The 16,573-nt window shown below is 40.4% G+C and overlaps 1 protein-coding gene across 3 annotated transcripts in view; it reads left to right on the top strand.

Moving 5' to 3' along the window:
- The first annotated feature begins 217 nt into the window (after nucleotides 1-217).
- LOC136430315 (alpha-2,8-sialyltransferase 8F-like) overlaps nucleotides 218-16,573 on the top strand; it is a 29,167-nt gene continuing 12,811 nt past the window's right edge. Inside the window, exons 1-2 of one of the 3 annotated variants that reach the window (XM_066420811.1) lie at nucleotides 218-404; nucleotides 11,318-11,414. In XM_066420811.1, the coding sequence (XP_066276908.1) occupies nucleotides 11,389-11,414 (26 nt within the window). In that variant the 5' untranslated portion in view covers nucleotides 218-404; nucleotides 11,318-11,388. The remainder of the gene's footprint in view (nucleotides 405-11,317; nucleotides 11,415-16,573) is intronic. The other 2 variants (XM_066420814.1, XM_066420813.1) reach the window with 2 other exon arrangements.

The following is a 16,573-nucleotide window of genomic DNA, read 5'->3' as shown; positions in this document are numbered from 1 at the left end:
CTGTTACGTTACAAACAAACATACATACATACATACACTGTTACACACATAACGTTGCAAACGCTACCCTATGCATAACCTTCTCGGCGAAGGTAACTATCTAGTTCTGCGTCAAACCAAGGAGGTTTAATCAGGATTAAACCTCCTTGCTCAAACCTATTCACTGGCATTGCACCCGAGTCTCCCGGGCCGGTCCCTGAAACCACGTGCTGGTCGCGGAGTGATACACTCATCACGGGGCCAAGGCATGAGTTACCATGAGGGGGTCAGCCCCGCAGTAAACCGTTACACCAGGTCATGGAGTGGGTCTGGCAGCGGTTCGCTTCCTCTCACATGACCGTCCCATGAAGCCGAAGATTCACGTCCGTTTCGCCAGGAAGACAGCTCTGGAACGCCCAGGCTCGGTAAGATTTAAGATTTCGGTTTCTGCTCTGCCTACAAAAAGCCAGGAGTAGATATATTTACGCTGATTTCGGTGATGATGAGACGAAATCTGGAAAGAAGGTCACCCGTAACGTTAGTGTAATTCTAGACATGTTTACAGTGGGTTGGCATGGTGGCAAGGGAATCTGCCCTCAAAACGCACTGACCATAGCAAAATCACAATAGCAGGCTGGACATAAGTAAGCTTGTTGGCCAGGTTTTCACCGTTATTGGCCTGCACCGGTCAGCGCCTCGTCTCCTGCCGGGTCAGGCCAACATACCTCTAGGAAAAATTTATATCGTCCCGAGGCAGACCCTTCAAGCATCTGTTGCTGAAATTATAGCGGGACCCCTGCAAAGAAACATGTGAGTTCCTGTTTGACAACATGTTTGTTGATGCTCGGTGATGTGATACAAACATCAACACAATGTTTTCGGGATTACAGAAAATCATTCAAAACTCACTTGAAATCCTTAATGTGTAACGTTACCGTACTATTATTAGCCTTATTAGACTCACAACAGAAAGTTCAGTTCAAGTGGCATCTCCACTCATGTGAGAAGAAGTGAGTATAGAATGTCTGCCAAATTTCTGTCAGTCAATAATCGAAGTTGGTTTAGATTTGGAATTCTACTGTATTACAATCTTCACATATCATAGCATAAACATGTGGAATCCATTGTTGAGAGATACTGCCTTATGTCATCAACACAAGTTCTATGGCATCTTAAAGGGGCATATTGTAGAATCTGGTGGGCAAAAACTACAAATAGTAAGAATTTGAAAGATCTACACTAAGATTCACATTTGTAACTTATTTGTTACTTATTTCCAACATATTCCCGTCATTTTGTCACATTTCCACCATTAATAAACGACGAAAAACGCAAAACGTGTAAAATCTGGTTCATCTACATATCAACTTGCGTCCCGCAAGTTAATATGCAAATAAGCCAGCGTAGAACGCTACGAAAAATCCGAATCAACCGTTATGGTCGGAGTTCGAGCGTCACAGGAAAATCACCACAAGTGAACAAATTTCAGTACGTCGGGCGTTCGATCGCGTGTTCGGTGGTTCGTCGGAATGTTGGACAAGATGGCGGCCAATTCAAGCGGCGGTAGGGATTACGTATACAATTTTTTTCAAGACGTTCGCACGACACTACAAAGTCGCATCCGTACGTGATGAATATTGCTGTGCAGTGTAATAAGGTAGATTCAACTAATGATGTAGGAAAATAATCAAAAACAAAAAAATTTCTTTTATGTTCATGTCACAATATGCCCCTTTAACATTAATATCAAGATGATTACACTTAATTTTTCTTCATTAACTATACGATTTAGACAACTTCATTATTGTGTACAATTTTCACCATCGTTTTTTTTTTTATTTCAAGGGCCTAGAAATTACAAGTTAAAAATGACAAATATGAAACATGCAGGCCAGAAATTACATTTGAAATGGACAGGAAAGCCAGGCAGGCCGGATATATTACTTTAGTCTGTTACCGGTACATTCATACCAGGGTTCATCCTGCAGCGAATAATCTTCTCAAGGAGATTCAGCCGATCCGCCGCCCCGGAACTGGATTTGGACTGTTCATACCAGGGCCTGCAAATCTGGATCAACCCCATACCTGGGCAAATCCAGATTTGTAAACCCTGCATGGTCTTTTGTATTGTTCACATAAATCTGTCATAATCATGGAAGTCTGCAGAGTCTCACTGAACAAGAGTGCCACCTAGCTATTCTTGTAGAAACAACACCAGGTTAATTAATAGGACTTTTCAATACAATCAATCAGCAAGAAGTACTTATTGTGGTCGTTACAATATTCTTTACCGTCCCTCTTGATGTAAAATCGAAAAGTTGGTGAGAATGATTTTGAAATGGACCCATCTGACTAGCCATCAATGTTATGTAAGTTCCAAATATAGCAAGCTGTGTTTAGAATCCCAGATACTATCTTTGAGAATGTCTATTCTTAGCCATTCTTACCATGCAACTGCTATAGGCTGTCATTCCAGTTGACTACATACTAGTATCCAAAAGAGTTGGAACCAAGTTGCACTGCAGGAAAGCACTCAGGCATCATTTTTGCTGTGTGTTTGGAGGATAGAGGGGAATCAAAATAGGCTATTAGGTAATATAAGGGATTAAGGGAAAGTAACAGAAAATTGGGGAAAGGAAGGGAACAAAACATGCTCAAGTAGCAGCTAGTATAGAAGCAGAAAACAAGAAATGATAAATCATTTGAATGAAAATAAAAAGGGGTAGCTTGCATGTTACTGTACAAATGTAGTCTACATTATATGACTCATGCATATTCAAGACAAGTTTTGTGCTCTTCAAGTGTTGAATGTGTCTTATTTAGCCCATGGTAAAAAAAGCAGAGATTGTCAGAGACAAATAAGTTTTACTGGAGTGACCTAAATTAAATGAAGTAGAATCTACTGGTGAATGGAATATGTTTGCCACCTATGATTAGAAGTCAATGGCCTCTAGACTTCCTGTGTCTGGCACAGTTTGAGCAGGTTCATATGCAGGGCTCCAGACTAACTTTTAGGCCTAGGAGCACTGTGCTCCTAACTCAAAAAAGTTAGGAGCACCAGCAAAAATCTAGGGGCACCACTACAAAAAGTTGGAAGAACAAGCAAAAGTCTTGGCTATACCAAATAATACTCCTATTAATCATTGTTATACGTTAACAACCGGGAATAAAGTATTTGAATAGATCATAAAAGATAAAAACCTACATTGATGGTGCAGAACAATTGGCAATTCAATTCATTCAATACCTTCCTACATACTGATACCAGTACGATGGATTTTTAGAAAAATTGGGCATAGGTTCCCCGGCTGGCCCTTATCCGGGGGCCACGGTGCCTCAAGTTCAACAAGTTGAAAAATACACAATGGTATTTTTTACTTGGAACAAGGCAGGTAATGATTCACATAACCTTGAATGATAAATAAATAGATGACTCTAGAACTTATCTATTGGGTTCATGACCAAAACAAATAAAGTCATATTCCATAATTTGAAACTTCACTGCTGGCATCAAGTTCAACATTTTTACAGGCATTTCTTTTCTTTTTACCCTCACCCTCTGTCTACAGATAATCCAAAATACTTGAATACCTTAAAATTCTTGCTCAAAATAGTATCAAAAATGATCTGTTTGTGCCGACCCAGTCAAATCGGGAACTTCGAAACGCGTAGTTCAAATTTCGCGCGTCAGGACCGCGCGGCGCCGTCATCCAATGACAGGCAGGCCGCATGGGGAAAGCTTTCTGATTCGCCGCTGTGCAGTATAGACAGCAGCAGAATGAAAGTAGCACCATAACAACGGGCAGGTAATGAGCTTTGAAATGATACCGGTGACAAAAAGAAAATTTGATATTTCTTTTAATAAAACTCCACTTGAATTGATTCATCAATTTTTGATCGTAAAAATCATCGCTTGAACAGGTATAAATATGACCGCAGGAAACAAGCCTTTCATTCTGCTGCGGTCTATTTTTCATAAACATCATGGCCGCCATTGAAAACAGCGAGCGTCCGGCGAGCGCTCACTTTCATCGACAAAGTTTTGGCGTTTGAAACATTTTACAAATCAAACAAATACACCACAAAGAGAGAGACTTATATCCTTTATTTCTATGGGTAACTTTGCCACTAGGAACGGATAGTTTTTGTACCGCGGGTGTGAGAACATGATAGAAAATTCACCGACGATATTCGCGGTAGCATTGGAATACCTATATTTTCGGCTTACCGCTTAGTTCTGCAGCCATTATCCTGGCGCAGGTCTTAATTTTGGATTGTCGCACCGTGCGACCGTGATTTTAAATCTAGTCGCATTCTCAAGAAACTGGTCGCATACATATTGTGTGCGAGTCGCACTCACGAGCGCTGATATGATACTGATATTCCTGCTATTCCAGGCATTGACTCTGACAATGCTGCTTACTCCAGTTTCACTTTACTATCCTACTCTGTGCAATACAGACAACATACATTCAGTGAAAATGTTGTATAGCAAATATAAATTAGTTTAATTTGCTATACAACATTTTCACTGAATGTATGTTGTCTGTATTGCACAAAGCTACATGTAAAGTAGGATAGAAAATACAATGTAGTTCACTCAGCATGGCAATACACGGACTTACGCAAAGCTGGACAATTCTCTACTAATACATTAACGTTGGGTAACCTAAATTCGCGGGGTACTTAAATTCGGGATTTTTCGAAAACGGGGTATTTAGGGATATGTGCTAGATGCAACATAAGTAATACCGCTAGAAATGCAAACCTGCCAGACTTACGTATTCAGAACACTGTCTGAAAAGCTTCGATAAGCATGGATTATAAGGCGACGAGGTCAAAAACTCTCCGTCCCTTATTGGAACAGTCTGAGGACTTCGTGGGAGAATTAAACAACATGGTTGTCGGCTGGTTTATAAGAAAAATGTCACATCCGCTTCCTGCTCAACACAATTATTTACAAGACAACTTATTACAATCTCTTTTGCTAACCTGCAACTGGATTCTAAGTGTGATCAATCATCAAAACTCCTCTCTGTTGCTACAACCTACGGCACGTGTATTTTCCCGCCGCCATATTGTTAACCAGAATCCTGTTGTCAAGCAGACGACAAGGTTTGTGAGGAACACTTTTTTGTCTAAATGCTGCGTGTGATAGTGGACTGAGGAAGATATTTTCCTCAAAGTTTGCTCCTAACACAACAAGGAACACATGGACATAGTAGTATTACCATTGCTACGGCATCCAGCTAACTTCCCATGAATAATGTAACGTTACACGTTGCCCGATGATGACGATGGGCCGACTTTGAGTGAAGTTCTACCGACTCAACACACGGGTTGTACCCGAACTGGCCTGATGTGTGCGGTACGGCCGTTTTTTCGTGTATTTTTTTTTTACTTGGACACGTCTATATCCATAGCACTCTCCTCAAGCCAAGGATGGAACGAATAGCTGCTGTATAAAATGTGATTAGCGGTAAGATATTCAAGACGAATCTTCTCTCCCGAATTAATGTGCCCCCCTGTCCGACAGCACCGTTATTGTGCGTGCGGCGGACGGTAGTTTCAAGTTGAAATATTATGGTGTCAGCACGACTAGAGACAAAATCTACCATATATATGATTAGTGCAAAGATAGTACATGATACTGACAGAATTATAGAAAAAAAGGATGGTTTATTGTTCTGCTAGATTGATTTCAGTCAACCATTATCGGAAAAATCCCGAATTTATGTTACCCAACGTTACATGTATACAGAACATTTATGTATCCAGGAGATACTTTGGATGAGCCAGCTACCTGATAGTTCTAGATATTGAGAATGATGTAAGGAGACAAGGAAGGGTTGGAAATTGTAAAAGTATGAGTCCTGAGACACATTCATCACAGCTTAAGGTAAGACTGTATGGATTCATTCATACATTACAATTGGGTTGCAGCCCTCACATTAACTCAATACTTCTAATGTGAGTGCTGAATCTAGCATCATGGTCATGCCATGAGCAGAAAATGATATTCATTATTAAATTGTCCTGAGCAATGCTGATTTTAGATTGATTTGTAGGATACCACACTTGTATTGATATCGAATATAAATTCAAGTCACCCGTATGTCTATATAGCTAATTTAGAAAAGGCACGGTCAAGTGATACCTCATAGTAAAAGCAATCGCTGCTTCCATGTTCCCAGACAAGCCAATGACCTGTAACAGTGGAATGATTCCTCTAATAGCCAGAGATATTGGAGTCACTGGTGCAGTTCTGGTACACCAGCAGTTTCAATCACATTATGAGAAACAAAGCTCTGGACTAGGCCGTGAGCTCGGAGTTGTACTTGTTCTTGGGGTTGCATGGAATTTGCTCGGAGTACATTGCAACATCGTCGTCTTTTTGTTCAATTATCTTGCTTTGTGGAATAATAGGACTCTTGTCTCTTGCATAACACATTGGTACAGAATTGTTGAAAGTTATGCAAATTGTATTGAATGCTCCAACTGAAGTGTAGTGGTTGCAGTGCCACGGTAATTGCCTTCGCCGTAGGCAGAAGGGTATATTTTTGGTCGGGATTTGTGGAGTGATGGTGTTGGCGATATAACTCTTGATGCCATGGACGGATGTTGGTGATTTTTGGTAGTTAAGTTTTTGTTGGGGAGACGAAGGTCAAGTTTGAAAAAAATTGAAGATGGGTCTTCTGGGGGGGGGTCCTACGGTGCTACAGTGGGCATTTGTTATCTAGATTTTGGAGGAGGATAACTCAAGCAGGGTTTGGTAGATCTTAATTGTTTTGGGCCCGATTAGTGATGATTAACATAATGAGATGCATTCTGTGCAAATCAGGTCCTTTACATGATTAATGAGGAAAAGTTCAATGTGCTATTTTTTGGATGACGACCTATATATGAGGACACCATATGGACAGAGTGACAGGCTGGGATTTTGGGGTCAACATGTGGCAGTGCTTTTCACAATGGCGCTTCAAGACATATGATTGAACTGAGAACTGTGACAAAGAGAGGAAAACCGATTGATATATTGATTATGTAAATAAGGACATAATTTGCTTAATTGATGAGAAAATGCTATGATTCCAAAGTTTTAAATGACAGTGATTTGATACTTGCATTCGGAATTTAAATGAAGGTGAACATCATCATACATAAAGTATGCAATCCATAACACACCTTTCAAAGACAGCTTTCATACAAGTTAACACCGTTCGGCGAAGGTATGGGATCGCCGAACTCTAGTTTGAGTATGCAGTTATGCAGAAATGCCATCAGTAGAGGGATGCAGAAACTTGGCTTTGATTAGTTTGAAGCATTGCACTTTTTATAGGAATTGAATTTGAACTATTGATCATCAATGAAATAACAAATGGAGAAGAATTAGGCTTGATTCAAAGTCTGCCTGTGGGACTTTTGCGGTGTGTGGTACACATGATAAAATTTTCCCGCTGCACACAGGATATCCTATGTGTGAAATTACGAAATGATTGAATTTAGATGAGATACGGAATTGCTCTAAGTTTAACAGCTGGGTCTCCCTGTAAGTTGAATGATTCCTTAATAGTCTAATTCTTAGCAATATGACATTTCCTACCTACGTATTAGCTGGTTGAAAATTTTGGCCTTAAGCGACTTCTTTTCAATCTGCAGTTGTTTGCGATTTTGTGAGCCAAAAATTCAAATTGTCAACTTATTGTCAACATGTTTGCTTTCTTTTGGAACAGTTTGTATCAAAAGGCAGACTGCAGCTGATCATATTCTTCTGTTTGATTTCAAAGGTATTATCTTTGAAAAAATTGACCAAATTTTTTCCAATTTCAATATTTTTGTTGTGAAATCAATAGGGTGTTACACGTATGTCTGAATTGTGTAATTTTTTTTACAAATATTGTTAACAAGAAAAATACAATACACATCACTACAATATTTTTAATGCATAAATAAGAATGACAATGATGTGTCTGTAACAGGCTAAGTAATAGAGGCAGATAGCTTGAAGAAGGAGTCTTTTTGTGCGGGCTGTTGGTATTGTCTCAAGGCTGGCTCATCTATTATTTAACAACAAAACAAGCCCTAATTTGTCCTGTTACGATGGTTGCTTCCATCACATTAAGTGCCACACCTATCTGTAACATCAGAGGGTATGATACATGCCATGCCGGCACTACCTACCTATATGTAAAAGAACAGGGATAAGAGATTCAGCTGGTATCCATCATACATAATTAATTTCCCATCTTGGTGGAATTTTGTAATATGATTTTCCAGGCCAATAATGAAGAGTACTATTCCCCAAGAGCTGTTTAACCTTCATGTGCTGGCTGACCCAGTGCGTATTCGGAACGTAAGCGTTTTAGATGGTGTTTGCGTATTTAAGGTTAGTATCTCATATATAGGTTCATACAGTTGTGTCCAAAGATACATGTTATGGAACGGCTGTTACTCAGATGCAATGTTAACCAAAGAGGATGAAAGAGACTCGGCATCTATGATAGGTTTGGATACATGATGAATGATATATTTCTGTTTCACTTTAAGTGTGGGGATGCATATGTGTGTGTTTGTGTGTGTGTGTGTGATTAATAATGTGTTTTCCTTTGCTCTATTCCCATAAGAATTCTAACATCAGACCTATTGACACCTGTCCCTGGTGCTGACCTTATACCTGTGGATTATTGTCACCTATCCCTGGTGCTGAACCAATGTCTGTTTGTTATTGTTACCTGTTGGTACTCTGTCCTTGGTGCTGTGCTGATGTCTGTGGGTTATTGACACCTGTCCTTGGTGCTGCGCTGATGTCTGTGGGTTATTGACACCTGTCCTTGGTGCTGAGCTGATGTCTGTGGGTTGTTGACACCTGTCCCTGGTACTGAACTGATGTCTGTGGGTTATTGACACCTGTCCCTGGTACTGAACTGATGTCTGTGGGTTATTGACACCTGTCCTTGGTGCTGAGTTGATGTCTGTGGGTTATTTACACCTGTCCCCGGTACTGAACTGATATCTGTGGGTTATTGACACCTGTCCCTGGTACTGAACTGATATCTGTGGGTTATTGACACCTGTCCCTGGTACTGAACTGATGTCTGTGGGTTATTGACACCTGTCCCTGGTACTGAACTGATATCTGTGGGTTATTAACACCTGTCCCCAGTACTGAACTGATATCTGTGCATTATTTACACCTGTCCCCGGGACCAAACTGATATCTGTACCACCCCACCTCCAGCCACTCATCCCGTCAACAAGACAAGCCCAAACCCAGCTTCGGCTCCGTAACTCCGTACATCTTCACATCCCTCGATGCAGAACCAACATCTACAAGAACAGTTTTATCCCCTACACGCGTCACGGCTCTGGAATAATCTACCCAGAGTCGTCACTGACTCACCCACACTGAGCATATTCAAAGCCCGATGCAAATCCCACCTGTTGTCCTGATTTAGATTTACCTCCGATCAACCTTCCATCTATTCCACCACAAATGCTATGTTCTTATATATTTGCATGGTAGTTATTGAGTCCAATGATTTTATACTGTATTATTATGCATTGTATTGTATTAACTATTTATTTTGATAGTGTATGATTTTACTGCAGGTTATGTACTGTTGTATGTTCGTCTGTATTTGTGGGTCAGCCGTTACCAGCGAAAGCTGCCTGGGCTGACCCAGTGTAATGATTTGTCTCATTGTCAATAAATACCAAATACCAAATCTGTGCATTATTGACACCTGTCCCCGGGACCAAACTGATATCTGTTGCTTGTTGATACTGATATCTGTCAGGGACTGCTACCCGTCCCTCTCCCACATAACGTTCATGTGCACTTATGTTCTGTGCCAGCCAATCTACTTAATGTTTAACAGGCACAGTAGAAACACTCTACTCTTCTGATCAAATTTCTCCTACAAGGAAAGGTATACAAGGTTATTATCATTCAAGCCATGCATGGTGGATGCAAAATCTCTGGAGGGCACAGTTGGTCAAAGGGGAGAAGGCTGGAATTCATCTATGTTGGACAACTTGGAGTCGTTCCGCACTAGGATCCGTCCACGCCTGAAAGGAACACTACATCATACTTTGCAAAGGGCATCACAGTCGTATGATTATATGACAATGTCCACCTTGACCTCTTAATTAGTCAAGTCTTAATTAGTAGGAAATTCCAGTCATTTAGAATTATTGTATCATATTGCTTTCTCATCTAAATGGCCCTGCAGTCAAGAACAAGGTGCTAAGGGGACCAAACCACTTTTTCCTAACATCAAAAACTACCAAAAAATCTAAACCACAGGTGGTTCAGACGCAAAATATATAAATGGTGACTTTTGCTGCAGTGCAAAAGAAAGCAGCTAGGAGGCCCAATATCAAAACTGACCTTCGTTTTCCAACCCCTACCCACCTACCAAATATCATATGGATCTATCCATGTAGCTTCTTGAGTTATGCCATCCACACACACACAAACACACGCTCGTGCACAAACACAGACTCACACACACAACCCACACTCACACACACAACCAAACAAAAGAAATGAATGTGGATGTTGAATCAAATTTGAAGGTGACTATATATGGAAAATCTTGGTGGAGAAGCAGTAACAAATATAGATTGATAATATGAATTTGGTGATCTGTAAGTTTTCTTCTGATGTTGCCTACCAGACTGGCAAACAAATAAATATTGCACAGGTCTCTGTAGCTGTTAACCTCAGCATACATACTCTACATTGTTCTGCCAAATGGATTTGCACTGTTGCCACACATGAATGCTTGACCTGCCAATTCAATTATTCCTCTCATGTTCTGCCTATCTTTTTCTCTGGAACACTGCCTAAATAGGTCAGTGTGGAAACCTAAGGAGCCCAAAATGACAGGTTTTAAAGGAGGGAGTTTCAGATGAGTAGCATAAGGATTGAATTTCTTAACTTCATTTGTGCAGCGTAATACAATAGATTTGTGCCCCTTTATGGAATGTTTGTAACATGTACTTATGTGGCACATTGACTTCAGATTTTGGAGTGAGCTTCTTCCTTGATTGATACTGAAGTAGCAGACTGGTGTTTACCGCCAGCATAATACCATGTAATACTGTGGCACTTATTTCATATCCACTTCGGAACCCAAATATATGCTTCAGCCTTTTGTATTGATTTTCACATCATGAAAGATGTGCACCTAATAGAGATAAGACGCAACCTTTGAATCAATCCCTTTGGTAATCATTCCACTCTTTGCATGGTCATGTGACCGAACCCAAGCCAATGGACCACAATCATTTGCTATTTCCTCCCTATTTCAAACCTGGGCCGGCATCCGCACAGACTCATTTGTGGTGTCCTGGAGGATTGCTGATTTGGCCCAGCCAGCTGCCAGGTGGCCCCCAGAGCGTACCATGAGCAGTGTTAGATTGGGGTCCAGGTGAGTTGAACCATCCTACAATTGAATCTCCTCTCAGTCTTCCTACTGTTTGCTGCACAAGGCAGCAGGGACATTTTAGGAAGAATAAGCCAATTTATTTATTTTTCATTACGATCTGATGATATTGTAGGGTTTGCATCCCATAAGGGCTTTTTAGGATTTGAAATGTAGCCAGCCAGTTATCCATGTGCAGGGTAGAATATACATCATTTTTAGAAAACTTATTATTAATTTGTACAGGGAAATGTATCCTTTTGGTTGGAAGCTAATTAGAAAGGGATTGCATCAGCATCCTGTGACACCGGGAGGATTGAAAATTGCAGGAGGACAAGGTGATTATTGTTTGCAGTAAGGAAAACATGGATGGTATCTTACTCACTGGCTCTGTTACAGAACAGATAAAGCTTCCTCCCCAGGCTCTTTACATCTATTCTCATGTTGCTCTCCCAGTTCAGTGTAATAAAATTCTGTAATAGAAATCTTCCAACTGAAAAAAATCATCAGTCTTTCATTAGCTGTTATTCCATTAATCTGTCTGGGTCTGTTTGTATCTAGTGTTTACAAGATCAGAACCTTACAGGGTGGTGTACTGCGTATAGATGTACAGTGTTTTATCTGGAATTCTGTTATGTCAAATTTTTGTGATTTTGACGTCAAATTTTTGGTTGGTAAGTGGTGAAGGTGCAAATATGTTCTTTACCGCAGCTAAATGCTGGGGTTTCAATTAGTATTGGGTAACACCTGCCCTTGTCAGATCCAATTTCAACTAGAGACGACATGGAGACGCCACATTTCTCTGTGAGTTGGTGAGACAACAAGACTGATTTGTCTATGGCGTAGTAGATGTGGAAAATTTTAAATCTAGCATACACACTGTAAGCTTCAGGTAAAGAGGAGAAAGATGCGTGGTTTGCAAATATGTGATAAGCAGGTATGTCCCTGGGAAAGGAGGATAATGTGTTTTCTTCAATATCCATATCTCTCCATACCACAAAGGCTAGCTGCATGTATACATGAACATATAGCACTAGAATTATGACGAGGTTGAATGGCCTCAAGTGGTAGCTTTTGGATAGATGAGTTCACTGTGCCTCTAGCCTGAAGTAGATATACAATTATTCTCTATTGATTGGAGAAACACTGAAGATGAATTGTCTATGCCGATGATGAAATGAGGTATCATGATTGTGCCAAAGGTAGTAAATCCATTCATACTTTCTATACTCTGGGTACAGTGCAGGAATATTAGTTTTATTTTACGATTTTTATACTTTCTGGTGATTGCAGTTGCAGTGAAATATTCCAGATCAAATTCTTTCAATGTTAATTGTTACTATGTGTACCAGGTATGCAGATGAAACCATAGAATTGTTTGTAAACTGGAAGTTTAATATAAAGGTTATTTCTGATGTAAAATAATGCAAAATGCTGCAGGATGATTTGAAATTTCGTTATCATTCTGTGATCCTGATTAAGAACTAGTTTTTGGAGAGGGGAGGAGGAACATGATGCAGGATCAGTGGAAAAGTCACAATCATAAAGCTGCTTCAGAGTTCCGTGTTAATTATAAATGATGTACAACTGTCTGTAGACAACTGAGACAGCTGTTAATGAGGATGGTAAGGTAAAGCAGTCATCCTCTGATGAGGTGAAGCACGATGCTTTTTCAAGTAGCTAGTGGTAGTGCAATGCGGCTTTGCCACGGCTCGCGTTTTTGGCCAAGCACACTGGATGACCCCTACTACAATGTAGTACTCTTCTCGATGGGTTCTTCTATTGTTTATGACTTAAAAAGCTCTTTTATTTCACTCTGCCCATCATCATAACACACCAGTAGTTGCGTTCTACTGGACATGTCCAGGTTTATAATTTCATTGAAGAATACTACATGCATAGTTTCTAACGTAGCACGCAATGGTCCATTCTTGCAAAGAGCCTTTCGGGAATACTTCAGAATGCCTCAACCATGCCATGACAACTTAGTTCCAACTTATTATTTTTTAGTTCATTTCCATTCACAGTGTGAAGTGAATTCACTTATTTTCCTGGACGGTCAAAATCATGATCAGGAACATATCACCCCATTGGTAATTTGTGCTCTGGGTAAAATATTATGTGCATGGCTTATTCATCTATATCAGGGCTCTAGCCAGCGCCAATTTTTCCGTAAATTTGCTGTGTGTCACGGAAAAAAATCAAAACCAATCCGTAAACCTTGACGGACAAAAATGGTGAGTAAAGATATAGACAGGGCTTCGACTTTTGCAAAGATCTCCAGAAAAGTAGTGGAAGTTTGAGGCGAAGTCGATTCAGACCTTATCTGTCTTCCGCCGGCGACAGGTGACAACCAAAGGAGGCTTTATAGCAGACAAACGGAGGCGCCGTGGTTGCCAGTGAGTTGGTTGGCCGGGGAAAATCAGCGTTATGCGCCCCCCTCCCCACTACCAGTGCCCCACTACAATTCTGGCAGGGCTGACGCTTTTCCTTTTGTTTTCCCCAGTTCACCGCCAGTTATAGTCCACAAAAAAGCAACAAAAAAAGCAACAACTTCCGAAATAATCCGGTAGTCACCAGGCTTTCCATATTTTTTTGGTAAACATTGTTCAAGTTTCACGCCGAGTTACACGCACTTTCTTCTTGCGAAAACTGCTATTGAGATGTTGGAATCAGATTTTCCACCAATAACAACGCCCGTAGACCCCGCGTCACGAAAATTCGACCAATGACATGCAAGTCTTGCAGTTCACGAGATGTAACCTGAAGCGCAAATCCGCGGGTTTTATCGGAAATTGATATTTGGTGTGACAATGGGGCTGTTTGAAGGCTTGAATCGGCGAATTTTGATCAAATCCAGTGGAAGTTACCGGAAAAACTGTCCGGGGAAAACATGGAAGGAAAACGTTGGATGTCTTTAGGGCGTTCTGTCTAAAGTAGGGTGTCGAATTCCCTATCACATTTAGTACAGGGCGCAAATGGGACCGGTGTTGAAACTGTTTTACACTTGAATTTCCTTGTATATTTGTCAAATAAATAATAAAGTTTTGTGGTGCTAAATATCATTTATTTTCCTATTGTATACAACGAAGGCCCACATAATTTTTCACCAAAAGAAATGGCATTTTTAAAGCTTTGTCTACCAGCAAAACTTGCCCCTCAAAATGCTGGAGATAGCGTTTCAGAGGGTCAAGATTTCAAAATTTTACGGCGTCATGGCGTAAAAGTGATCGCCGACAACAACTTTCAACCGCATGATTTGCCTTGCAAAATACAGGAAATTGCGTTTTAGAGGTTTGAGAATCCAAAATTTCCCGGGGGGCATACCCCCGGACCCCCCTAAATTGTGACCGTCTTCGGCGGTACACCCCCCCCCCCCACGTTCCTGAAAGTAGGCTTACGGAATAGAATTTTGAGCTGGCTAGAGCCCTGATCTATATATGTTATGTTCTTCCAAAAGAAGATTTCTTATTTGTAGATGTACATGTATGAGTTGGGGACTCAAGACTGATATAAGAATTGCTGTTGTGTCACTAAATTCTCAAACCTTTCATCACTTAATGTTTTAAAAGAAAATACTTACACGAAAGTCAACACAGTATGCAAAAATTACAGAAAAGTTGACGATGTAAAGTGCATGGTAGTTACCTATGCAAGGATGCCTATAAATACCAACTTTTTCCTATTTATCCTTTAGCAATAATCATAATGTTATAATTTTTCCATGCAGATTTCCTGTATCAATGCTCCTATATAACTCTAATAGTGGTTGATCAGACATTAGGCAGCCCTGACTTTATCCACGTTTGGTGGGTTCTATTTATATGTTGAGGTAATCATGATGGATTCCAATACCACGACGATGCATCTTCCCTGCACGAACTGTCAAACCTGCCATGCGCCAGAGTAGCAATAAGCTCCTTCCAAGGTGAGAGTCAGTAATCCCCCTGGGCACCAAGAGGGATTGTGTCTGGGAGGAGAGGGAAGGGATGAAACGAACAAAACAGACTGTGATAAAAATGTTTTTTTATCCTTAAGTCTTAGGGATATCTCTTATTTCACACCTTGTATGTGTCTTATAAACCTTGTATGTGTCTAGTAAACCCTAGCTATGCCTTTCGTAATTCTTGGCCTCTGAACACCAGACTATGAACTGCCAGTTGTGGGTGTCAATGTTGGTTGAGGGGATAAGAATGGTACAGCAGAGCTGTTTGTTAGATGTTAAGAGAGATTTATATCTTAAGCACATTAAAAGCTCTGTCACTCTTACATTTAAAGCCTAGGATCATGTCTAATGGAAGGGGATCAGTGCTCAGCCCCTCTAGCAGTGCTTCTACAGTATTTCTGGTGTATTACTGCTCTAGTCAAGGGCAGAGATCAGACACACACCAGTGCCTTACGGCATTTTGGCTGGCTGGATTCAGTGTGAATGTAGAAGACCTACCTCCAAAATACAACACACAGGGGAACGTGTATATTTTGTATATTTACTCTTCTTACCATTTAAACTAGAAAATTGTACATCCCAATGGCACTGTCTTTGGTGCTGAAAGCATCGCTATTACTGTCAGGTGGAATGTTTGGCGATTGCAATTCATTTTAGATAGAGATTACATTAGATTGAGAAAAGGTTTGAATGATTTTGACCTTGAAGGATCTTGTACAAATCTGCCAGCATATAACGTAACATGACCAGTTAACGTCCGATTTATTCAAAACGTATTTATCTTAACACCGCGCGGACAGAGCCAAATTTCAAACCCATGGGCAGAAATATCAGCTCTTTTAAAAAGAAAATGCATGGTCTGTAAGTTTTTCTCCGCCTGTTTAACACCGTGCGAGCATGTATTTATACTGAGGTATATGATGAAGAATTGTGCTAGGGTAACCCATTATCGTCCACTTCTGAATCTTTTCCCTTCTAGCGCTATGCTTGAAGAACATAGACCAGAAAAAAATGCACAGTAACTGTTCAAAGTAGTCTGCAGACAAATTATAATAAAATCACTATGTCTGTCCGGCCACTTGGAATGGAAAAAAAAACCAATGTTAATCTGTAAATTTCCCCCACATGCGCGGCACGTGGCGTTCACGTGGTAAACGCATGGCCATTATGTTTTGCTGTGCAAAAATTAAAGAGATGGCTAAGGATCATACTTATGATG

The sequence above is a fragment of the Branchiostoma lanceolatum genome, chromosome 3, assembly GCF_035083965.1.
Source record: "Branchiostoma lanceolatum isolate klBraLanc5 chromosome 3, klBraLanc5.hap2, whole genome shotgun sequence".
NCBI lineage: Eukaryota > Metazoa > Chordata > Leptocardii > Amphioxiformes > Branchiostomatidae > Branchiostoma > Branchiostoma lanceolatum.
This window is presented reverse-complemented; position numbering and strand designations above follow the sequence as displayed.